At 38.8% G+C, this 26,396-nt stretch overlaps 3 protein-coding genes across 3 annotated transcripts; all 3 read left to right on the top strand.

Annotated features, from left to right (window-relative positions):
- The first annotated feature begins 9,093 nt into the window (after positions 1 to 9,093).
- Positions 9,094 to 13,513, top strand: rgs18 (regulator of G protein signaling 18). Its single transcript, XM_038718489.1, has 5 exons — positions 9,094 to 9,367; positions 9,887 to 9,991; positions 10,196 to 10,257; positions 10,817 to 10,983; positions 11,772 to 13,513. The coding sequence occupies exons 1-5, from the start codon at positions 9,246 to 9,248 to the stop codon at positions 12,024 to 12,026; spliced, it is 711 nt and encodes a 236-aa protein (XP_038574417.1). The 5' UTR covers positions 9,094 to 9,245; the 3' UTR covers positions 12,027 to 13,513.
- Positions 13,514 to 17,844: 4,331 nt separating this feature from the next.
- LOC119902988 (regulator of G-protein signaling 21-like) lies at positions 17,845 to 19,236 on the top strand. Its single transcript, XM_038719384.1, has 4 exons — positions 17,845 to 17,855; positions 18,109 to 18,257; positions 18,338 to 18,504; positions 18,755 to 19,236. Exons 1-4 carry the CDS (start codon positions 17,845 to 17,847, stop codon positions 18,929 to 18,931), a joined length of 504 nt encoding a protein of 167 aa, XP_038575312.1. The 3' UTR covers positions 18,932 to 19,236.
- A 4,852-nt stretch (positions 19,237 to 24,088) lies between these two features.
- rgs13 (regulator of G protein signaling 13) lies at positions 24,089 to 25,909 on the top strand. The gene is made up of 5 exons (XM_038718488.1): positions 24,089 to 24,252; positions 24,375 to 24,434; positions 24,524 to 24,585; positions 24,684 to 24,850; positions 24,956 to 25,909. The coding sequence occupies exons 1-5, from the start codon at positions 24,176 to 24,178 to the stop codon at positions 25,139 to 25,141; spliced, it is 552 nt and encodes a 183-aa protein (XP_038574416.1). The 5' UTR covers positions 24,089 to 24,175; the 3' UTR covers positions 25,142 to 25,909.
- The last annotated feature ends 487 nt before the right edge of the window (positions 25,910 to 26,396 follow it).

Here is a 26,396-nt window from a genome sequence, read left to right as displayed (position 1 = left end):
TGTTCCTTTAGGTCCGAACAACAATGCGTAAAGTCTGTGGAAATTTTGGTACACGACTTGCCAAGTTGACGTCATATTACACAGAAATATGGTAGACAACAAAAAATGTGTTTTATTAATTCACTTGTCGTATATTAACTTTTTGCTTGCTTGTAATATGGTATTAGGTTATAACCATTAGTTACAGTCCATGTACAGTGACCTACATTAGTAATTAATTAGCATTAACCCCGATAACTGAAACTGAAACAGACTTTGTGATGTTAATGATGTGCCTCACCTCATGTTAGGACAAAACACCCTGCTCAGAATCAAAAGCAAAGACCACAGTTGTCCCCCTGTAGGAGTCTCCAGTTTGACCAATGGATAGTTTTATCTGTGACCTGGATTCTTTGCATATTAACCATGCTTCCATCCCCGCACGCTCCCAGGCACAGGGATTTCACAGATAATAGTCTGTTTATAGTACACTGATAATTGGCACAATGTGTTTCACAGACCATCAGCCAAATAATTCACTCTAATTAGACTTGCCTCATATAAAGTGAGAGCAGGGGAACTGAACTTTCAGAGATTGTGGGGCTGTTGGAGACAGGATGAGAGGGGAAGAGGGAAGAAGAGAGGAAGAGGAAGATCAAGCTCAACAATGAGTCAGGAAACAATCAAACCTTCACAATAATTCAGTGAGATAAAAGTAACAGAGAAAGCAGGTGGTGCTGAGGCAACATTTCACGATTTAAATATTCTAAATGAAAATATGAGAATTTACCCTCTGTAATTAGAGATACAATAGCATCCAGTGGGATGAATATGACTGAGCAATATTGTTCAGTTTTATGTCATTTTTCAAAACCAAAATCGACAATATCCATCAACAGCTACCCACCTCACATAACAGTGCACTTTATCCACCTACCTCTTTACTCAGGAAATATAATATCCAATTTCACTGACACCCAGCTCTACTTGTCCACCAAACCTATGTCTCTGCTCCCTCCGTCTTCACTAACTGACTACTTAGATGAAGTTAAAATCTGGTTCACTCAAAACTTCCTCAAACTAAACAATGATAAAACTGAAATTCTCCTTGTTGGCTCCAAATCCACCCTAGCAAAATGTCCAAACTTTGCTCTATTCATTGACAATTCCACTGTCCCCTCCTCCCACGTCAAGAGTCTTGGTGTCATCCTCGACAGCACACTTTCTTTTGAAAAACACATTAATAATCTTAATAACCCGGTCTGCTTATTTCCACTTACGCACCATCAACCGCCTTCGTCCTTCACTTACTCACCATAACACAGCTACTCTCATCCACGCTCTTGTCACTTCCCTTATTGATTGCTGAAACTCCCTTCTCTCTGGTCTATCTCACAAGTCCATCCATAAACTCCAACTGGTCCAAAACTCTGCTGCCCGTATTATTACCAGAACCCTAGTCTCTGAACACATTATTCCACTTCTAAATAAACTGCACTGGCTCCCTGTCAAATACCATATTGATTTTAAAATTCTACTCCTCACCTTCAAATTTCTCCATAATCTTGCTCCTCTTTATCTCTCTGAACTCCTTCAGCCCTACACCCCATCCCGAACTCTCCGATCCTCTTCTTCCTCACTACTTTCCATTCCATCTGCCCGCATGCCCACTATGGGGTTCAGAGCCTACAGCTACTGTGCACCTCACCTTTGGAACTCCCTCTCCCTATCCATCCGTACGACTGAGTCCCTATCCTCCTTTAAAACTTCGCTCAAAACCCACTTATTTCGAAAGGCCTACCCCACATAACTCCACCTTCCACCGGCTTCAAGATGAACTGCTTTCTTTTATTTCTTTTTTTAAAAAGTTTTCTCTACTCTATTTTATCTTAATCTTTACATTGTGTCTTGTTTTGATTTTTTGTATTGCCTCCTTAAATGTATTCTAACTGTTTTAATCTGTAAGGTGTCTTTGAGTGCTATGAAAGGCGCCCACAAATAAAATGTATTATTATTATTATTATTATAGTTAGGACTTACTGTATATTGATAGAACACTGCTGTGGGAATGTGCTGAACATTAAATTATAAATTCTATTCAAATCAATGACAGAACAATGAGTACTGCAAACTATTGCTTGGATTTTTTTAGTCATTGCTGTATATATAGAAGGAGTACTCTAGAGGTGACTTTAGGGTAGCATGGTGGAACACTGAGCAGGGTTACTGACCTTAATACCGGAGGACTCGGCAAGAAACACACATGTCCTTGAGAGTGACACTGAATCCCCACCAGCTCGAGACTACTGGCCTGTAGCTGACTCTGACCTCTGACCTCCCTGCAGAGGCAAGTAAGTAAATCAAAAAATCTCCCTGCTTTTAGAAATTATACACTATCTACTTTTCCCCTTGCTGCATGGGTGAGATAGCAACACCGCTCAAACATATTCAGTGTTGAACCAGAAGAATTTTGAGTATGTGAGGGATTAGTATTCATTAAAAAAAAGCGAAAGTTTTTCTATTTGGGCAGTCTAAATTGACACACATTAGTATTCATACCTAAAATAATAATGACAGAAAAATGCAGGAAAATAGTCATGATGTCCATTTCTGGCTGTAATCCGTTGACCTTGGTGATTATTATTCTAGGAAGAGTGGCGGGATATGAATATGTTCACTTTATATAAAGAACAAATACTTGGGTATGAAATAGGACAGCAGAGAATTGCACAGACTGCTGGTCCTGCAGAAGAGCTCTTCACATTCGAACTCCAATCTGTGTCACAGCATGAGTCTGTACTCTCATAGTCTGGCAGTCAAACGTGTATTACATTTCTTGCTTTGGAGGCGGACTGAGGTTGAATGTGAAATATCAAGCATCTGCCTGCAAAGTTTTAACAGTCCAGCAGCATCCAGGCATGCTCCAACATCTGTCACGGCTGAAATAGGATGACTTCCCCCTCATCCAACCTGAGGAGCACGGCCATTTGTTGCTTCCCTCTCAGCGACTCAAATGCTTTCACCTAATTGATTAAAATGATCTCTGTATTTTACAGCAATGTCATTAGCATCCTTCTAATTTTGGCAGCTGTAGCGGCTGTGTCTCTACCTGCATTTGCTTGGTGTTGGACAGTGAAAGCAGTCTATCCTGACTCTGGACAAAAATAAAAAACAATACATGCTTAGAAGAGAAAATATATTTTTTAAATTTATGTGCATTGACAGAAAAATCTACTCAGGGGGACATCTCATTGCATGCGTCTTCTCATATATCAATAGAAAGGTTTAATCTGATTATGAAGACAGTCTTGCAGATGCAGTCTCTCCTCAGGTCTAAATGTTTATTGATCAAGAAAGACTTGGGCATGTAAATTCTGATTTGTATGTGTGTGTTGTCTAGGGCAGGGTAGCTGCAGAGTAGAATCCATCACTATTGGCATGTGGACCTGATTACTGGAGAGACTCTGAAAGTCTCATAGATCTATGATAAAGAACTCTGTCCAGGCCTCTTTACAACCACATCACTCAGTGTGTCCGCACAAAGGAACAGTGCATTGCAAAAAGCACCCCAAAAAACATCACATCGCAGGACTCATCTTGGAACAGTCCCCTCAAGTCAGCTCAATCCCAGCAGATATTCTTCTGTGCCGCAGGAACACATTTAAAGTCTTCAGAATGAAATGCTACAGAATATTTTAAGGAATACAAATAAGAATGAATTGGATAAGAACCGAAATTTTAAATCACATTAACGCACAAATGTCTTGAAAAATGTGAAACTGTAAGCAAAAACAGATGCAATATTCATGGGGAGGCAGAGTGGTGGAATCTGACTTGCATTTGAGTCTCATTTGAAATGGAAGTAAGATTCTGTAGCAGAGCCAATTTGTTCAATTTGGTCCATTTTGATTTGAAACACCGTTGCGGCAAAAGTATGGTTTTCAGGACAGAGTTAGCATTTTGCAACTGCAGGCAGAAAAGTCCAGTCTAACTAAGCTCCTGTCTCAGGGAGCAAGTATAGACAGTACATGTTGCATGTGTAGCTGTTAACACAGAAATGCATCATCCTGTTAAGAGTCTCCATTCAGTCTTCCAGTGTTCCACAGTTGCAACTCAAACCCATGAAAATTGGATTACTCAAAAGAACGTCCAACTTACATGTGTTTTGATGATGTTTAGCTTTTGGTTGTATCATGATGCCTCAACACGTCATCAGATGGCAGCAGTGAGTTTGTTTTGCCTGTCAAAGAATCTTATGCAAGGCTCACATGTAAACAAACACCTGCTGGACCGTATAAATGTTGGTCAGTGAGCAACATTGTTAATTAGAAATAGATGACCACTGACACATTCAAATGCAATTAATTTGGTTCATTATGTTCATTATTAGTTAATCAGACAATTATTTCCTTGGTTAATCAAATAATCTTTTGGGCTATAAAATGTCAGAATTATGATGTTTGTTTTGTTTTTTTATCGCATAAGACCATGTTTCTCAACATTTATGGCTAGTGACGTCTTAAAATAGAGCCCTGTCTACTTGACCTCTCATTGCTGGTGTCAGAAGTCAAATAAATATTCATCTGTTTCATTTTAATCAACTTATGAGGTTCAATGAGGTTAACTATTCAATATTTCCCACTTACAATAATTGACATTACAGTAAATTACAGGAAGCTACTAGCTTATCTGACACTATCATGAAATAATAAGCTGATCACGTAAATCCCACCTCGTATTTTTTAATAATATTTGAGAGAAATACTATAGCGTAAATTCCTAAATCTGATGTTGTTGCTTATATTAACATATTCTGAACACATGTTGATGAGTCATTTCCCATAACACAGCAAATTCACATTAAACCAGAGCAAACATTTTTGTGCTTTCCTGTACATTCCCCTTTCACTTCATGCGGTGAGCTGACAATTTGCGCTGAAATGCAGCAGGTCTTTCATCTGTGGAGGGAGCACCTGTGTGACTCAGTGACAGGGAAATTATGTCACAGATTAGGCGCCATGTTGCTGTGTATAGTCTCTGCTGACTACTTCTCAGACACATCAGCTAAATGTGAAACTCATTTCCTGCAAGCTCTTAGCCTTCTTGTAAAGTCTAATGAGGGAGATCCCACGGCTGAACGCAAAGCTGTGAACCAGCCAAACCTGTGAAAACTTGAAAAAGCGTGAAACATTTTACACGTACAGTGTACTTGAGCAGACTGAATCCTTCAAGACAGCTCACTGTATATTAATTTCAACTGTTAACAGAGTTAACAGAGAGTCAACCCTTACTACAAATTATTGATATGAAATGATAGATGAAAGTAGAAAAATAAACTTTAATAGAGATCATATTTTCAGTAATGGAAAACAATACTGAACCTTTCCATAAGTTACTATTTTCTGATTGTAATTATTATATAGATCAAGTTACAATACTTAGCCAACATGTCTACGTTGGTCCCATTTGTCCACTGACTCCAACATAGAGTAGCTCCATAACAGTCTGCACATTTGGGTGGCTAATGGAGCCAAGGAGAGCTCCAAGTGGGGGTCCATGTGAAGAAATCCCACGCCTCATATGGACCGCTTGTGTGTCCATGCCCAGTAATGCCCATCACTTTACATATAATATGCTGCTTTTTGTTTTACATTCACTGCACAAACAACCCAACCACCCAGCAGGAGTCATTAGTGCAGCAACACCATCTGCACAACTCTAAGCCCAAAGCTGAAAAGCACCACAACTGGGTATTAAACATGGTTTGCTGCAGTGGTGGGCAAAATGCACGGGGCAACAACCATGATACTCCTCTCTGTAAGCTGAGTTCAATGAGAGCAGGTAATTAATATTAAAATACATATTAGGTGGGAGTGGTAGAGAATTGCAAATAAAGGTTGATTTACTGCCTGAACCAGCTCACAGGCTTTGCTTCCTTCTCAGTCCCCAGCTATATTACCTTTGTCAATGGATAATTCTGCAACTCTTGTTTAATTCAATGCCAAGATTTTTTTAAATCTCCCTTTTTACAATATCTGCACATGGCAACCAAGGGATGGTTAAGGTTGCAGAAAGATTTTGGTTATGGCAAAAAAATATGTCAAGGTGTGGTTAAACACATGGTTAAGGATAGGAGACGACTGTGGTTGATTGACACTCAATTTAGTTCTGTGATGGCCCAGGACATGAACTCTGCTCTTCTGCACAAAAATACTCATCTACCATAATAGTGTCCCTCTCATCCTGACTTTAACCGCACCAAACAATTACAGCTCCTAGATCAGATTGATCCTTATGCCTAAACATAATTACCATTTTTAATTTAAGTTACAGGTGCTAAACACACCCTGCCTGTTCGGTCCAATCACTGCACTTCTGCCCATAGTCGTGGTGCAATCCATAGTTGCGCATGGGTGAATGATAAATTTTCCAGCTGATGTACATTTTCTCAGATAAAACTTATTCTTTCTTTTTTTTATCATTTAATGAATGAATGACACAATTGTGATATCAAAAATGGGATAGAAGCTTATAATAATTCTAAGCTGATGTCATTAAATAGAATGTTTAATATGGCCGATGATGAAAAGAAGTTCTTTAGTCGTCCGTCCTGGTTTGACATAATGTACCCTCTCGGGAAAGATCAAGGCCTTATCGATGCCCAGCCTCTCCGCTGAGCACCCAAATGTCTTTCTCTTCATCACACTTGCAGTGTCCCATTTTTAGATGAAAGCAATCCCACTGAAGCACATTGTTCACGTGGCATTTGACTGCAGGAACACAAATGGAACTTGCAAATTATGTACATTATATATTTGTTGTTTGTTTGTGGTTTTCTGCGTGTGTGTGTGTGTGGAGGGGTTTGGGGGGGGGGTTGTCTGTGTGTGTCTGTGTGTTACTGGTTCCATGCAGTCTGTAACACTCTCATACGTTTTCAATTTAATTGTTTTTTGTCTGTCTTGTCTGAATGTGCAGACAGGCAGAGTAGTCTTACGTGAACAGATGTTCAGACAGGAAGTAACAACACCCCGCCTTCCCCTTTCACCCACGTCAGCAGTTTGCAGTTTCAACTTCTTCACTTCCCCTTTCACCAAACAACAGCAAAGCACATAAAGCTATATTTGCATATTAGCATTATCCACATATGTAGAGTTCTGTTTAGTGATGCCACAACACAGAAATAAAATGAGGACATTCATGCAATGCCCCATGTGAAGTTAACCACACATCAACTAGAGATCATGTGATTTCATATTAGTGTGCAGACACTATGTATGGCTTCGCTCAGTAACACTTCAGACAAAGTCTTTGTCCCTGAATTAAATTGCTTTTAGACAAACTTCTTCCATGGCAGGCTTTGCTAGCAATGTATAATCTCACTGATTTGAGAACCAACCACAAAGACCTGGTGCTAAAACAGTTACATCATTAAAGCTGTAAATGGGAATATTGTTTCAAAATGATCAAATAACACAATCCTAATCTTTTGTGCCCAGCTGGCGGGAGAACCTTCTTGGCTCTGTGTGTGTATTGATTCTGTTGGTTCTCTCATTTCGTATGTTGACAAGAGGCAAATACATACAGCAAAGCTAAATGACTCCTATTTAATTTGGTTTCAGTGATTCAGCAGCCCTCCTGTTTACCTGAAGGGAAAGGATACTGCAGCTTCCGTTTATCGGCCCACTGGGCTGTGGCTGCATACATGCATTTTCAGTATAGTCTCTTTTAATCAATGGGTGTTGTTTTTAATGTGAGGATAGAGAAAGGCTTTGACTTAGTCTGAAGTTACATTGGTGTATGAAAAGTAAAGTGAATTTTCACCTTGCTGTATATGCGTGACTTTGACCGCCTTACTGTCTGATGTTGCTAGAAATACTAACCATATGTGAGGCCGGTGCCTGTGCTGTGAGTATGTGACAGCTAAAAATTTACAGGAACTTAATTCTTTCCATATCCATGACAAATCCATGTGACTATGTTTAGCCCATCTGATGTGGTCTTGAGCCCTATATGTTTGTTTGGGTCTACAGTTTCTCCAAATGCAAAGCTTAACATGTAAAACGCATTGAAACTAAAAAGTATTATTTACAGTTTCATGATCTTGATAATCAGTGTCTTTGGACTGCAGACTTCAAGTTTCCACATCACATTTGTGTAAGTTGCATATACTGGACCAGGACCGTCTTCCAAACCAGCAAATCACACCAATACGTACATGTCTTAAAACTCAGATTTAAGTTTAGGGAAAACAGCTTTGTAGTATCATAACTACATCATTCTGCACAGTGCAGGTCAAACATCCAAGTGACACAACAATGAGAAAGTTTTTTGGGACTTTAAGGAACAGGTGATTGTGTACTGTGACCCGTTCCTTATAGTCACTTTCTGCTTTTTCTTGCAGCACTTTATTAATTAGCTTTTTTGTTGTGAGAACTAAAGAAACATCTAAAGGTTTTCGACTGGTATCTTTAAAGTTTATAGTTTCGGTCTCTAACAGAGACATCACATTTGTCTTCTTCTGCCCCAGAACACACCCATTCCCTGCTGCTTTCCACTGTGCCACAGCGAGTTTGTCTTTCTCCATTAAGACTCTGATGTTCTGGAAAGAGCTAAGCCCATTTTATTATTCATTACATTTCATTCTTTCCATCTCTGCAGTGTCTGGCCTTGCTGGTGGTGCAAGTGGAATCACAGAATAAGCCCGATCTCTCTTATAATGCCCACAATCTCACATTCAAAAAAGACTTTCATCAACAAGCTTGATACAAGCCACACAACAAGGTCAACCATATGATCCCACTGCAGCAATGAGTGTATAAAGACCACAGAATCTATCAAAATTCTGACACCAGTTGTTTGTATGTTACAGGGTTTATTAGGTCATAATAGCTTCAGTACAATGTGTCAGAACAAGCTAAAATGTGTCCAAAAATCAAGACAAGATATTACCTCAAGCAAAAACAAACAAACAAACAAACAAACAAAAAAAAAAAACGTGTGCATGAATGAGTGTAGCCAGCTGTCCTTTTTAAATTTCTTAGTAAACAGTTGACAGGATGTTGAACCCACGGGGATTTCTGTATCACTGATGGAGCTGTTAGCAGTAAGTGGTTGCACCATTACAGGAAGCAGAGCAAAAGGTATGGGAAATGAAATGCGAGCAGGGTTTATAAAAGATGAGGTGGTTCATCGAGTGATGGGTTAAACAATGTTCAGAGAGCTATTTGTGGCCTGCCGCTTCGCACGCCAGATACAGACAGAACAGCATGGAGACGCTTCTTTTTCTATTTCCTCAATTCAACTACATGGCCCCAAAGGAGGAAGCATATTTCAAAATGCTTGGTCCAGAAGACTTGCAGGCACCAAAAATGAAGGACGATACTAGCAGGTTGGTGTGTGAACCGCAGCTATTTTCATATGTTTACTTGATTTGGGAATGAGTAATTTCATATTGTACTTTAGTGGACTTTAGAGTAAATCTGAGTAGTGCCAAATTTACAAGAAAAAAAGTAGAAAAGAAATTATGCAACAGTTCCTTTCTGTAGAAAAGTATTTTTACTCAAGAGCAACATGACGCCATTACATTAAAGATGTGATGTTTCTTTATAGTACCTTGTCTGAGTGTAATTGAAAGCTACTACAGCTGAAGTTACGTAAAGCTATTAGACTTTTTGTCCTCCATGATGATTCTCTGCTGTCTTTTTGTTAAAAAAATGTGTGCATATGTGACTGGTATTGCGATTGCATTGTGCCACAAAGATGTAATTTATAGTGTGCCGTATAAGTCACTTCAGAAATGTGTCTGTAAGGAGTAATTCTCTGTTAAGTTGCTGATTTGCTGAACAATGGCACAGTTGCACATAGAGACAGTTTGTGGAACTTAATATGTTTTCTCCTTCGTTTGCAGACAGAAAGACAAGGAGAGGAAGAGCCGACTAAGCCTTTTTCTCACCAAATCAGGTTCTCATGAAAACGTCAGTCCCCATAAAAAGACAAATACGACACCCAGCAAGTGAGGCAAAATCCATTAATTTCATATACAGGCGATGTTGTTTTTGACAAGTATTGTTCATTATTAACCTTCTGTTTCCAGCACCCTCCATGACTCATTGCACACATATAGAAACATGGCATCTAGATGTCTCATGATCCAATCCAAAACATTTTTTGCTGCATCATTAGGGAAGAGCTGACCGCATCTCTGATTTCTTTGCAGCATCTCACCAGAGGCAGCTTTGCAATGGAGCGACTCCTTTGAAGAACTGCTAAAGCACTCAGGTCAGATTAATGCCCAAAACTTCTCCAAAAAGTTGTTTTGAATTGCTGTCCAAAACTATTTCTTCTACTGTCAAACAATTTGCTCCATTTGAATTTGAACTGTTAAGGAGTGCTAGAGGCAATAAATAGTTAATGGAGAGAGCAGCGAGAGTTTCACTACATCTTTTAACGTTTGTTAGTGCAGATAGTAATACAGAAAGCGTGCAACTTCCTCATAATCACATAAGCTGCCCTTTAGTGTCACAGTGAAAAACTGTAAACCACCATATTTCTTCATTTGGGAATGGTTAATATAGTCATTGCTATATAATGAAGATAATAATATTGTCAACAAATATTTAAGCTATTAAAGGTTTCTATATAATTTAAATGTTTTAGTGACTATTTGGTGAGGAAATTATATAAAGTCTCTACCTCCTTAACACATCCTGCTGCAATTAAATGTGAGCTTCATTTACCCAACAAGCTCAGAAAATACTGATTTGGTTTGGAACAGTTGTCTGCTTTTGTAAAGTCTCACTCTAATAACTAATAGTTTGTCTCTGTTTCGCCACATCAGATGGGGTGGAAACCTTCTCGCAGTTCCTCAGGACAGAGTTCAGTGAGGAAAACATTGAGTTCTGGTTGGCATGTGAAGAATACAAGACCATTGATTCAGAGACAAAGCTGCTGTCCAAAGCCAGATGTATATATACAGTTTTTATTGAATCGGAAGCCCCAAAAGAGGTATGTCAAGACAAGTGAATTTATTTATATGTAGCACATTTCATACAATTTAACCTCAATGTGCTTCACACACAACACATATGAACAAAGTAAGTTGAACATGCATACGTGTTTAGTTATCATAAACTGCATGGGTGTAATGCTGCAAAATAAGTGGAGTTGGTCAAGCAACTCGTGAGGTTTAGAGCTTTCTTTTACTTATTTGTCACTGAGGGCTGTTGGAGGTTTAAAATATTTAAGTCGTAATAAAAATAACAGTGGGCGAATTCTAAAGCACTGCATAGTCATGAGCCTGCAGCAGGTTGACCTTTGTGAACAATAGTTAGGAGCAGCAGCTCGCTGAGGTCATGCATCTAGTGCATGCCCCACTGCAAAGCCGGTCAGCTTATTTCTGTGGGAGACAGTTGCTTTTAAAGGTTTCCATTCCCTTTGCAAAGATGATGTGACCACCACGCGATATCCTTTCAGGGCTTGTAGCAGACCTGACCGTTAAGAGTTTGGTGTTTGGTTTGAGGTTTTGACATTCTTCTGCAGAGCTGAGTAGACTGTGTCACCCACACACTTTCAGTCTAAGATGAATGTATGCGTAAATATAAAAGATTAGTTTTTCTCTGCACACTGCAGTAATACGAAAGCATAAACCAGCTTGTGTGATTTGTTGAGAGATCCAAATGTAAATGAATGCAAAAAGTGTGCACCATTATATATGGCTTTTCTTTGGTATAGATTTAAATAATAACTGTTGTTCTGCATGGTTTTTCATTATGTCCTAATTTCCTTTCACTCAGGTCAACATTGATTACAACACCAAGATGGCCATCCAGAAGAGTTTAGCACAGCCCACAAAGAGCTGTTTTGAAGCAGCCCAGATGAAAGTCTACAGCCTGATGAAAAAGGACTCCTACCCCAGGTTCCTCCACTCTGACATTTATCTGCGTCTCACCAGGAGGAAAGGCCCGGGGTCCACCATGTTTCGCAGAAGGTCACGTTCCTGTGTATTCAATGACAGAGGCGAAGCCACAACTGAACCTTCGGCCTGGTAGTTGTAACATTGCAGGTGTAAGAGCATACTAATAATCCATGAATTGCAGCACAATTGTTGTAATGTAAGGTGTGGTGCGGAGGCTTATTATCCACAGGTTTGCTTCTGCATTGTCATTTTTTATAACCACAGGGGTCACTCCATGGCAACTTGCCAGCAATAACAATTGAAAGGAATATTACGACATTTTAGGAAATACGCTTTTGTGCCGAGAGTGTCTATGGTAAATATGCAGCCAACAGCTGGTTAGATTATTTTAGCATAAAGACTGGAAACAGAGGGAAGTGACTAGCCTGGATCTGTACAGTGGTAACACAACCTACGTACCAGCACCTCTAAAGATCACTAATTAACATGTTATGTCTTTTTAGTTAAATCTGTGCAATAGATGAAGAGAAAAAATGACACGTTACAAGAGATATGTTCCAGACTATTTCTTGGAGCAGTAACGTCCTGGAGTCTTCACTGGTCTCTCACAGTGACAAGGAACTCGTGGAAGTTCAGCTAGCTGTTTTCCCTCGTTTCACATCTTTATGTTAAGTTTAGCTAACCGGCTGCTAGCGATAGCTTTGCATCTACCATGCAAATGTGATTGGTATCAATCTTCTCATCTTCTTCATCTTCTGGGCAAGAAAGTTAATCAGCGTATTGCTCAAGATGTTGAACAATTCCTTTATACTAGACACCTGGATAACTGCTGACACCATTAGCCTTTCAGCTATAAGAAGAAGAAGTTTTGAAATAGAGGCCACTATGTCAGAGGCATGTGGTTATCTGAAAATAATGGACACCCTCTGGCCAATCGGAACTGAGTAATCTCTGTGGCCATGGTATAAAACCAGAGTATTCTGCAAGACTTTTGGAACAAGAGGCACTGCACTGCTTGTGGGTTTGAACCTTAATTGGTGTTTTTATATTTTCTCAAATCTTGCGAAACTTGAATGACAATGGGTTGGTTGGGGACAGAATCTCAGCTGAAGTGCCTTAATGCTACTGACAGTATTCAGCCAGCCGTGCAGACAGCCACACTGAGGCTACTCTCCTGACTTCAGACACATTATGCTTCAAGTGCTTTGTCTTCCAATCCAACAATAGCACCTTATACAACATTAATACAGTTGATATGGCGTACAAGCTAATTTGACCGTATCTCATTAAAATGGATTCAGGATTTTATCCCTGCCTCTGTCCAACCCCATCCAGACTAACTTACAGCGAAAGCCTGTAGCCACTGTGACTGCAAAGCACTGAAATCTTTTAATGAGGGATATAGCTCTCATTTCTGTTAATAAAATGCATCCCAATTACACACACAGATGCAAATATCTTATTTGAATACTAATTATGATTGCTGTTTTTCAATTTGCTACCATCTAACATAACTTATGTATTACTAAGATCACATGTGTTGCCTTGCTGTTGTAAAATGTATATACTATAATACGTGGAGTAACTCAAATAAACACTTTCTTATAAAAGAAGTTTTAATATGGCCTTTAGTGTCATTAATTAGTTTGAATGACCACGTCTAAATGTGACAAATGGAACCATAATGTGTGCATATTACACTAGTGGGGAAAATTGTGATTGTGTGTAGCTCTCTATTCTAAATCACTGAAAAATTAATAGACCTTATCAACTCCCACCACTCAAACACAGAATTATTCATGTTACTGTATATGTATGCACAAGCTATGCTTCTGAGTAAAAGACAAATTCATATTAATTCCAAATGGATCCCACTGAGTTTGTCCCAAACACTATGGCATAAAAAATAGATATCAGTACATACATGTAACTCTATATAAGAGCTGGATTAGTTCATTTACAGATGTCAGGGTTTCTATTATCCCCAGAGGGATAAAGTCCATCTTACCCCAAGTTACTGTCATTTTACAAAAAGCTGCATGGAATACCTCACAGTTTACATTAATTATGCATGCATCTAGACGGCAACGGCATGCATATACAGCAGTTCCTGCTGTCTTCTCACACAAATAGTCGGAGAAGAGAGGGAAAGTGTAATGATGTGTTAACAAAGGTAAGAGCTCAGCCGGCCTGCCAAATTCATAGCTTAAGATTAGTTGGCCACTAAGAATTGGCTGGCAGATTTCTTGTTTTTTCCCATTGGTATTTAAATTTGTGACTCAGTCTGCGCTAAAAGCCTCTGAAAGCATCCACAAGTTAAAGATGTATTGTAGAACCTCTGAAGGGAAACAAAGAGTAAAAAAGCAGTTTGCCTGGAGATATGAGGCTTATAAAACTAGATGAACGCCAGAATAAGAGGAGTTTAAATCAAAAAGATTTATTGTAAGGTGTCTAATAGTGAAGTTTTAGGGAGATTTTCTCAAATAAATGGGTTTCTTTTTAAAAGATTCCTCAATCTAAGCCAAAGTCTGTCAGTAGTTTTGCACACTTGGGCTCTGGTATCCAAACTTTTACACCACATGTTCCCATTTTAAAAGCCAGTTTGTCCCATCTCAGAATCTTTTATCTAACTTTAAGTGAGCCAAATTTAGTAATAGATTTCCTGACTCCCAGGCTCAGATATTGAGTTGTGCAATTTTCTCCTTGCAAATCCGTTTGCACCTGACACTCTTGGCCTACAACGATATTGACAGACCTAAATAAATTTCAGTGTGACTGAAAACAGAAGGTCGTGTTCAGTTTGAAATTCTCAAGGTGAGACTTTCTTTTCTAAACACCACACTTCAACTGAAGTGTTGGGAGCATATTGAGAGGCACCTGTTTATGTGGAGAAAAAAAAGATACAGTTGAATGCCTGATGGACAACTTTCCTCTATACTAAAAGTGGCTACATGTTCACCAATGAATAGGTGGCAAGTTTGCGGAGGCAGTCAACTCTTAAGAACAATCGCTGCCGGTTAAAGGCCTAGGTTTTAATATCATTGAAACCAATTCTGTGACGAAAATGTGCTGTATGTAAGCTGCACTGGAACGAGAAAGAAAGTTTGTGAAGAGGTAATATAAAATGCAGCAGATTTCTGAAATTGATTCTCCTTGTGTTTTCCAACAAGGTTGAGGAGATGCCTACACTTTTTCTTTCATTTTTAATTTGGTTTGAAATACTATTTAACGGCCATGCTGAAAGGGTGAAAGCAGGTTAAAAAAGAAAGGAAGGTCACTTCAGGATCCCTGCTGCTCACTGTTCTAATGATACGCATTGAGACACTTTCTAATTAAGTCAAATGCATGCTTACTGAATTACTTTCAGGGGTTCGAAATGTAGTTTAAATAGGTTTTTCGGGTTACATCTGCAGCTTACATTAACCCCCACCCTGCAGTCTGGGTCTTGAGCAGCTTCAGGAGAAGGGTCAAAACCCTGTATGAATGAATGAAGCAAGCAGGACCAACAGCAAAGAGAAGTACAAATTCAATGCTGTCATAAAGATGGTGGGCTGGAGAGGACTTGAGTGCCACCCTGTGTAAGATGAAACAAATTGCAACTTGGTATGAAACCACAGTGGAAGTGCATAGCTGCATCACTGGTGAGACACAGCACATTGATTTGTGAGTGTGAAAACAAATAATTTTCAGGGTTGTTCAGAGGAATCCAGCTTGTCCTTCGATGGTAACACTGACCAGTCAGAATGACTTCTGATTTAAGAACATGAAAGGCCAAATCACAACAAGACAAAACATGTTGGATACTCTGCAGTGAACACACAAAGACAACACACCTCACTATAGTGCTCATATCTTCCCTGGCAGTGCCTTTTTTGAAAAACAAATTCCTTGACCTGGTGAGTCTACACACATGCAAATAGGGGCAGCCCGGGTGTTTTCCATCACCTGCTGTGATTTACATTCTTGGTTTGTTTTTGTGCCCATGAAATCCCACCAGTGGTCAGGAAGGTCAGGGCGGGATAAAATGCACTGGCCATACATTTATTATGATTCACTGTATGGCATGACATGTATACAACCAACAGACCCAAAGGAGCTGAGGACAGTCACATAAAGCTAATGATCATGGTACTGTGCAATGCTATTCTCTGCTGCTTTGCAGTGGAAATCTTTCACACATTCTGTTTTATCTTAATAAAGTATTTTAGTAAGGTCTAAACCACCTAAATCAAACATCTACTGATGAAAATACACAGTAGACATATACTGTGAATACTACTGCTGATTAAGTTGCAGTGGTAGTTTTTCTGAATTCTTTACCTGATTTCTTGCTAGCATTATGGCTCAATGACGGTAAAGGTCGGTCCACCACTTTGACTGAAATATTTCAGCAAATACTGGATTGATTGACATACAGTTCTTTTTCGAAAATTCATGGCTCCATGACAATTTGCTGACTTTTCCTGTAGCGCCAATTGTAGGTTGCCATTTTTTGTGACGTCTTGACAACTATTACTAAAGATATTCATGTCCCCAGAGGATGAACCCTTTAGAGATCCTCTGACTTTTCCTCTACTGCCACCAACAGGTCAAAGTTTTCATGCAAACTGAGACATTTAACTCAACATCTGCTTGAAATGGATGATGTCATGATATGATGGATTGACACAAAATGTTTTACAAACATTGATGATTCTAAGACGATATATCCTGCTCACTTTGGTGATCTCCTGACTTTTTCCTCTAGCGCCACTATGAGGTTGACTTTTATCATTTTCAGTGAATGAATTGGTATGAAATTTGATGCAGACATCCATGTTGCCCCAGAATGAATTGTATTAACCTATGTGACCTCTTAATATTTCATGTATCAAATCACCAGGTCAAAATTAAAATTTTGTACTAATTCCAATCCCATCATCTTCAGCTGTACCTTGTGTTTTGTCTACCAAATATAAGCAAGCTAACACCAGACTAAAATGGTGAACCCTGTTAACTTTATACCTGCTAAACACATTGACATTGTCATTGCGAGCATGCTAGTGCATTTAGCTTGAAACAACACTATGACTAATTCCACGTAAATGCATGTATGAAAGCATATCTGACTTGGCGCTTTATAAAAAAGAAGTGCTTGAAAATCAAGCAAACGTGGGCTCTTCATGTCAGCCAAACTACGTCATTCAATAATGAAAACCTAATTTATTTAATAGTGTTGCTATTGTGATTTTTCAGGACTTTACTTTTCTGTTTTCAAAAGTCGGTGCAGATTTGTAGCAGACCTTAATCAATCTACAAACAAGCAAAATGTCTGTCCACATCACTTACATCAACTAAAGGTGTCGTATGAGGCATATTAATAAATTAGTGCTTGTTTATGCTTTTTCAGAAACCCTGCTGATAAGCAAATGGCAGGATGATGGGCCTTTTCCTTAATGAATTTGTTTATGGCTATTTGTTTATGGTCAGGATCTTTCCTGGTACTTCCGAACCATTGCTCATTGCTTTAGTTAAATCTTATTCTTTGACATATAGTGCTCGACCACAGCAGGCCATTATGTTATCATATTCCTTATTATATAACTACTATATTATACTAAAGAACTGGATTATAGTTCTTAATGAGTGATGAAAACATAAAGTTTTCACCTTTCACCATCCTGCCACACTCATATTGTCACATTCAGTGATGGTCACTGTGTTGGACAACAGGTGCAGTCAGCTCAAATCACGGCCGAGCTCTCTTCTCCTCGAGGTGTGACAGACATGGAAGGATGCCCTTTCTCTCCCAACAACAACTTTGCATACAGATTTCCATAAGTTCCATTCATCTTAGGGGGGGGTCATTTAGATTTGTTCAGTCACTTGACTCCCTCATTTCCAAACAATCACAACCCCATCTTCAGTCTGGCAGGATCTTATCTCTGTCTCCCTTCGTAGAGGACGAGGAGATGGCGATAAAGTGAGTTACTGCATATTTGATTATTGGGCCTTTACCATTTTCAGCAGGCAACAGCTTACGGCAGCCATGTGGAAAATACCAAGGAGGTTTTCACTCACTGTAAGTCATACCTTGCAATGTGCCTTTATTTCTGAAGGAGCTTGTAGTAATGGGAGGTTGCTGTCAGGCTCAAGGCATTAAACTGAATGTTTAGGAGGCATCTTATTACTCACTATAAATGATTAATAATTTGGCCTGCCAGTGTGGTTTTCAGGTGGTATGTGCTGTGGAGTTCACAGATAACTTGGCTAGTGATAGATCTTGATGCTCTTTTCAAGGGTAGATTGTGTTGCTTTCCCAAAGATCCACTGGAGGATGTTGAGACTTGGAGTGAGTCTGTGGACAAAGTCCTCAGTTGTAAAGGTGAGAGTCTTTTTCCGATTGTACATATATTGGATTTCGTATACACTTGCTGCCTGCTTACTGTGATTTGTGATTTCCAGCTGGACAGATAGCTTTCCGGGAATTCCTGAAGTCCGAGTACAGTGAGGAGAACATACTGTTTTGGCTCGCCTGTGAGGAGTACAAAAAAATCAAGACGGTCCCAGAGATGATCTCCTCTGCGAACAGGATCTACTCAGAGTTTGTCCAAACAGAAGCGCCCAAACAGGTAAACGACTGCAAGCTGAAAACCAGACAGGATTTTTTTTAAATTGCAAAAATGCAAATATGAACCAAGAGGGTCATTGATTGTGATCTGAATTTAGTAGGATAATGGTGATATAGTTATTGCTATAAAGCTGTGTATTTGTGTGCTTTATGGTTGTAAAACTGTAGAAATTTACACCCCAGAACATTATAGTAAAAATGATGAAAAGACTTCCTTCAAGACGCCCCTGGGCAATGTTGTTTGATTCCAGATCAACATAGATTGCGGTACTAGAGAAAACATAACAAAGAACATCTCCCAGCCGACCCTGACTTCGTTTGATACAGCGCAGAAGCTCATCTACAGTCTGATGGCCAGGGATTGCTACCCGCGGTTCCTAAAATCTGACGTGTATCAGGGACTCCTGAGGAGAACACATTCAAGGTGACTGTCAAAACTGACAGCCTCTCAGACGGAGGCTCGCAAACTCTTCTCTCCAACTCAGATCTGTTGTTGCACTCTTTGATTTCAGCACGGGTTCATGCCATACAGTCCAGATACTGAGTGTAGCAGAAATAGCTTTTCTCAGCCTGTGTAATTCAGTAGACAGCTAAAGAAAATATATGGCTTGTATTATGCTTTATCTCTTTAATTATGTTAAGGTAAAAAGAGACTGTGCACATAATTCTTCTATGATTAACTATTTTCTCTCCTTCACCCTATGAGGTTAATAATAAAAAGAATTCCTTTATTGTAAAGTATTATCAACACTTTTATCTAATTGATCATGCAAATATAAATCCTAATTTGCTCTGACAAATTCAACTTTCATGTGAAAATAAATATGTGAGTGTCTTGTTAAACATCTGTCTTGGTTTTATGTTTTCTATCAAACAAACTAACTAAATATATCTACCTAATGACATTTGGGTGTGGTCCTTTTGAATGTAATGCAAATCACATTTGTTTGTTGTCAAAGAAGACTTGCCTGTACACTGTAATATTATCATAGGTAAAATACACTAGATGGCAACAAAGTCCTTCAAGCAACATCATTCAGTTAACAAGAAGACAGAAGTAACCAAGACTAAAAAGGGAAAAGGTGGTTCACACTTCCTCTCACTTTGTCTGCAACATCTCAGCTGCAGTCAGAATAAGCTTGTACAAGTTTGAGCATAACGTGAAGAGGAACTGTATGAACCGACTCTGACTGGAGTTAAATTTGTCTGAAATGTTAGTCACAGGGGGTGCACCTCTGGTGGCAATTCAGTTGGTTTCATGTTGCCAGGCGAGTTCATTCATCATGAAAAAGTCAGATAGAGGATTCAAATCACCACTTTGAATTAGATGTGATGGGAATCTAAGGTAATATAAATCTCCCCTCAAAGGAAGATTACTGCAGGTTGTGTCATGCAGAGTTTTAGGTGGTTCTATACAGTAGTAGATAGTATTTGCCATTTCATCAGTTTTTTTCTTGTTTGTTATTTCGAGTTAGGACATGATGAAACTTACATTATCATCTATGTAAAAAGCATGCAAATTCAAAAGAGCACAATAAAGCAGGGTTCCAAGGCAACCAACTTTCAGACTGTTCAGATCCACAAATAAGGATTTAAATTAAACGGACATAGAGCATAAAATCCTACAGTCACTGTTCCCTTTTGCACTTTAACATTTTCATTGTGTGATGTGTTTTTTGTGTTTGGAAAGTGGAAGTAGTTGGTTTCTCCATGTGACTGCAGGGTGTTAGACGAACATTTAGTTCTGTTTGTGTAGGTGGACTTGTATGGGGGATTTATTTTAAGAGGTGTTGTACAACATTCTGTGTTGTGCAGATAGGTCACCACAACTTCCTCTAGTTTAGACAACTCTGGTTGTACTCACCCCTTTGTGGCAGAAGGGTTAAGCGCATTGGGTACTGCAATAAAAAAAAGGCTTTTGACAAACCACATGTTTAATCTGCAACCGTGGTTATGATGCATAGCAACGTCTACCCCACCATAAGTGCAGTACATATTGCTTGCAGGAAGTGAAGAAGACATAAAAATGAAAGAAACTGCACAAGGTTATAATTCTCAGACTGACAACAGTTGATGGAGGAAACTCACAGACGGGTGTTGCAACCGATAAAGAAATTGTCTGAGATAAGAGCTGATGTCACCACAGCAAGCCATCAACAGCTGCGTTCTAACACAAAACATTTCCTGTAAAGCATGTGACAAAACAGTACTAACCAGTGGTTCAATAAGTTCATTTAAACACTTTATTTAGGTATGTTTTAAGGTTATGTAGCCTACATTTTATGTCATTACATGTATCTGTGACACTAACCAGCACAAGTGGTATTTCAACACAAAACATAGATGTCTTTGACATGATATCAGAACGGTTACTTCTTCACATTCAGTTGATAATATACGTTCATTTTTCTAATGGTTTAAACTAAAATGTTGGCCAAATTCTACACATTGTACCTTTAAAGGGCCCTTCCATTTTGGGACATACATTTACTCCTACTTGCATGTTCTGTACATTTCTTGCAAAAGTTGTTTACATTCATGAACACATTGAACTTGAGACCTTGAGGTTCTGATGGTGTTCAACAATACAATGGCAGATTCAGGCAGAAAAGCAGGATGGCACTGAAATAAAATGCCAGTAGATCAAATAAATCAGGATAAAGTAAAATGAAAGGTTGCAAAATGAAAAGAAAAAGTGTTAAAATCCTGTGGAAATAAAGAAAAAAAGAAACTTAATGTCCAACTCAAATCAGAAAATATGTGGTGCTTGTTGTTCTTTCTCTTAGATGGTTGAGCTTCACAGTGCAGAATGATGTATGTGCAGAGTTTGACATTGGAAGGCTGTTTTCAAATTAATGTGCTAAAGGGGAAAGTTTTTCTGTGCTCACCTTGAATCTGAGTTTAACAGATGTCTCAGGGTTAATCTCAACAGGTGGGTTTTTGCAGTTTTGAGTGTAAGGGTGGCAATGGCAATATCTTCTTGAAAATTGTACACTAAAAGCTTCAAATTGATCCTAAGAATTGCAGGTAACTACTAATGGATGCAAAAGTTAGAGCAATCTCAACCCAACAACTGTATTTTCGACTAACTGTGGAACATTTACCATTGTCTGAGTAGAGAGAATTACAGTACATTAGTCCACACAAGGTGTAAGGAAAGCATGTTTCCAGGTTTTTTCGCAGGTATGTGCACTCATTTTGAAATGTTCATAAGCTGACAGAAGCAGTTTTGATCCCTCTCCAGGGCCAATGAAGCTATTATAAACAACTCCATATTTCAACAAGAATGGATAACAGATTGTAAATATGAGAGTTTCTATGCATTCTACATCATGTATGAGGATCAGGAACTTGCATAATTGATGAGCTTTTCAGACATTCAGTGATGAAAATAGTATCCATTGCTGACTGCCACAGTGTACAGTATTTCTTAAATGTCCAATAGGGCAAGTGTTGGAAATTCTAATGGCTTTAATTCACAATAATTTGGAGGTTGTCAACTTTTACATGATAAAAGCAGATTATTAAGGACAGCTTGAGGACTGTGACAACCTGTTAAACCTGACTGAAAGGTTTCTTTTGCATAAAGTTTTGTTTAGTCATAAAAAACAGACCTAGATCTCAACAGTTTCCATTCAGATCAGATCAGTGTTGTCATCTTTGGCAATGAACTAAAGGAATGATCACATTCTCTTTTGAAAACTCTTTAAAAGTCCAGAGGAAAGTCCAGATGATGGGTGAAAGCTTTTGTTTTGTCACAGCTTCCTGTCATCATAGAAGCAGGAAGTTACTTACTTTACTGTGGGACGAAGCGAAGCTCCAATGAGACGGCTCACAACACTGAGGAAGTGTTAGTAATTTCACTCACTGATGTTGACAAATAAGTTAGATCTAGATCTTTTAATATCTACAATAAAAATTGTTTCGATAAAGATTTCCTGATATTATGCTAGAGCTTTAAGCCACTGATATCTTATTTGGTCTATATGACATAGAGGTGGCCTTATAAGTTCTGTGTCTACAAGCTTCAGTTCCATCTAAAATGGAAACACTGGGGTGGCATAGTTGTCTAAGTCACATACCACATAACCACAGTGTCCCTGATTTGGTTCCGGTGGGCGACTCTTATTTCATGTCATCCCCCTCTCTGTTTCCCCCCTGTAGCTATTTCCTTTCTGCCTCCATTGTCAAAGATCAAACAATGGTAAGAAGCTATAAAATGGAAACAACGACATCATTAAATTCATGTCAGTCATGTAAGAATTACTTGCTAGATGTCCTATGACAACACCAAGGAATAAATTACATTTAGATGTGTTAACTGGAGAAATCGACAATTTCTCATTTTTAGACATGTTCAATGACAGAAGCTGAAATATTTATGAAACCAAACAACACACTGAGTTTAATTTGATTGTACCATAAGGTGAGACCATCTTCAAACAGCTGCCACAAGTGAGAATTAAAGGATGATAGTATGATAAAACATAGTTTAACAGTAGCAAAAGAGGAAAAGATTCTTAAGTCAGTAACTGGTTCAGTAATGTCGATCATAGAGCAATATCTAGCTAAAGGAATAATTCATTTGACAAATGCACTTATTCACATTGCTAATGTTAGCAAGTTAACTTTTTTTTTCTTGTAAAAAATGCTTATTCCCTTTCTTGTCGAGAGTTAGATGAGAAGAGGTATTGGCATACAGATTTTGATACCTTTGGACAGTCAAGCTGTCGAACTGTTTACCCCTGCTTCCAGTCTTTATGCCAAGCTAAGCTAATCGGCTGCTGGCTGTAGCTTCATAATTAGCAGTGTTATCTATCTCCTCTTCCAACTCTCCACAAGAACGCAAATAAGCATATTGCCTGAAATTAAAAAATGTTGATCTATTGCTATATGTTAGTTAACTACACATTTAGCAACCAAAAGCTAGTGGTTATACTTGGCCAGGTAAGGCTGTAGCAGCCAAACAGCTTAGGGTATTGAATTAAGTGTGGATACATTTTATTGCTTATGAGTTCAACTTTTCCTTTGTAAAAGGAAGACTTTTTTATGTCTTCTTTGGATTTACATTGTACATCTCTTTAAAGTACACATGATGTCATGAGAGGAAAATGTGCTATTGTCAGGATGCTACTGCTTCTTTACTGCAAAGATGCAATCAGTCATTAGCTGTTTGGGTTGTTTGACCCATGATAGTCGAATGAACATGTTTTGTGATCCACAAGCTTAAGAGGATTGCCAGTTTTAGTAAAATTTTACTGTGAGTGCTAAAATGACCTCAGCATGTTTCCAAAACCTAAAACAGTGGTATTGGTTCTTGAGGCAAACTGGAACAGAGACTAAAGCATTTGCCTATCTGCTGCTGAATTTTCCACTGCCCCATTTGCATCCCCAGACCTTTTTTTACAAAGGAGTAACGATGAAGGTCTAAGTACAGTACATACAGAGTGCTTTAGTTGGAGTCTGTGCATGTTTGCGTCACCCCCAACTTCCTCTTTTTCTGTGGTTAGTTCAGAATGATGTTGTGACGCTATGCGCCAACCTCATTTCAGGCTTCTGCTGTGCATATATAGTTGACACTGAGCGGATTCATCATACAGACAAAGTGGCAGTCTCACAACGCTCTCAGAGCAGCCCGACACAAAGACTCACATGTAAAAAGCATTACTGTCATGCCAAGTCTAGTCACATCACCACCAAGGGAGCTGCAGCATCTCAACATGGACAACAAGAAGACGGGAAAAGACAGGTAAATATTTTATTATAACTGCGTTGTATGTTCTTTTTTTCTCATTGTTGATCACCCTTTTAGATTAAGGACCAGTGTCAGTAAAATAAGCCTTGTTGGTATGTGTTTGTTTGGTTAACCAGGGGAGAAAACCTGAAGTCCCGGCTGCAGCGAAGATTGTCTCAAGCCCCTAACACTGAGGGGTAAGTGAAGAAAACCTCGACGTTGAAAACAATCTAACGTGTTATATACTTGTTGTATATGTGAGTGACACTGCCCCCCTCTTTTCTAGGCTTTGTTTCGAGGAGATGTCCCAGTGGTCAGAGTCACTAGACAGACTTTTATCCTCCAAATGTAAGTTGATTAATACTAATACTACTAATACAAGTCAAGAATAGTAGTCTGTTTTCTTCATCAACACCGGCTAACTGCTGCTTATTTTTCCTGTGTAGATGGCATGAAGATATTCCAGGCCTTCTTGAAGTCAGAATTCAGTGATGAAAACATTGAGTTTTGGTTGGTGTGTGAGGACTATAAGAAGATCAAGTCTTCCTACAGGATGTCCTCCAGGGCCAAAAAGATCTTCAAACGCTACATTCAAGCAGAGGCTGCAAGAGAGGTATTTATAATGCAGAAAGATTTATAGTTCTTTTCACAATACGTACCACCTCTGATACTGTTTTAGTATTTAACATCCTCATAATTTTCATTCCTCTGCTTCCAGATCAACATTGATCACAAAACCAGAGACCTGATCAGGCGGAACATTAAGGCGCCTACCACAGTGTGTTTTGACGATGCCCAGAGGATCGTCTATGGGCTAATGGAGAGGGACTCTTACCCACGTTTTCTCAGGTCCGACATCTATCGGGCTCTACTAGACTCCACATCAGAATCGGTGAAGATGTAAAGAAAACAGATACCAAAGACATTGCATTCGTAAAAGTTGGACTGTGAAACTGAGCCAAATTCTGGACTATCTGAGAGAAGCTATGGTGTGTGTTTGCTTCTCCTGGGACCACTGGTGTTGACCAAAAACATCATTTTCAACACATTCATGCCTTATTTCTGAGTTGAAGAAGTCATGCTTTAGGGGCCCATGGCCACATATTACTGCGTTACAGAGGAGAAGTGAGCTCTGTAGTAAAAACCGTGACTAGAGTTTGTCCAAAGCCAGCTGGCATAATGGAAAATGATGGGCTTTGGCCAAAAATGGTTACAGTTGTACATGAATCAACAGCAGCTACCGTGATAGCCGTTGTAAAGCAAAAGACTTCCCAGAGTAGCCATGGTTAAGTCATGAAAATGCTGGGGACTTTCTGTGAGACACGGTAGGAAGTGTATGTGGTGCAAACAACCCATTCCACCCAAGATGCAAGTGCACGAGCTGGTATCGACATTTGCACAACATCAAGTTTATTGTTATCTCACTAAAGCAATAGATGAGTAGATGCTATCCAGATGTGGATTTTTATGCGCATTTAGAAGTTTTACATCAGTGCTGTCACACTGAAATAACTGATATGTTATAATAATCTGTTATAAGCTATAATGTCGAAAATGTATTCGTCAGTTGTGAAAATTTGTGAATTTGAAACTGAAGATGGAGTTACATATATAATAAAAATATATTACATTTGCATTGAAATCTGTATAATACAGATGATTTTAAAATGGACTCAAATTTGTTTTTATCAATTAGACGGCCACAAACAAGGTCAGGTTCCCATCAGTTATTAGATACACATTACCTTAAGAATCTAGGAAGTAATTAGTGACCAATTAATTTATGATTTTTTTTTATTCATTCATATATTTACATACAGTTACAGTGTTTACTGCCTAGTGTTTTTAATGAGTTTAGAAATGTCTACTGCTGCACAGTGTAGCAGAAGTATTTACTCATGCTCTGCGATACTGAAAAGTGTACAGTGCTTCACACAATTCTGAATCTGTGTGTCCTTGTTATGTTCTTACACTTTACTTAAAGGTATAGTGTGACATTTTGGGAAATATGGTTATTCATTTTCTTGCTGAGAGTTAGATGAGAAGATTGATACCACACTCATGTCTGTGAAGCTACAGCCAGTAGCCATTTAGCTTAGGTTAGCACAAAGACTGGACAGCTAGCATGGCTCTGTCCAAAGGATTAAAAAAGCTACCTA

Source organism: Micropterus salmoides, unplaced genomic scaffold (genome assembly GCF_014851395.1).
Source record: "Micropterus salmoides isolate LMB-PRFRI ecotype aquatic unplaced genomic scaffold, ASM1485139v1 Ms_hic_scaffold_14, whole genome shotgun sequence".
In the NCBI taxonomy this organism is placed as follows: Eukaryota; Metazoa; Chordata; class Actinopteri; order Centrarchiformes; family Centrarchidae; genus Micropterus; species Micropterus salmoides.
The sequence above is the reverse complement of the archived record's forward strand: the minus strand, read 5'-3'. Positions and strand labels throughout refer to the sequence as shown.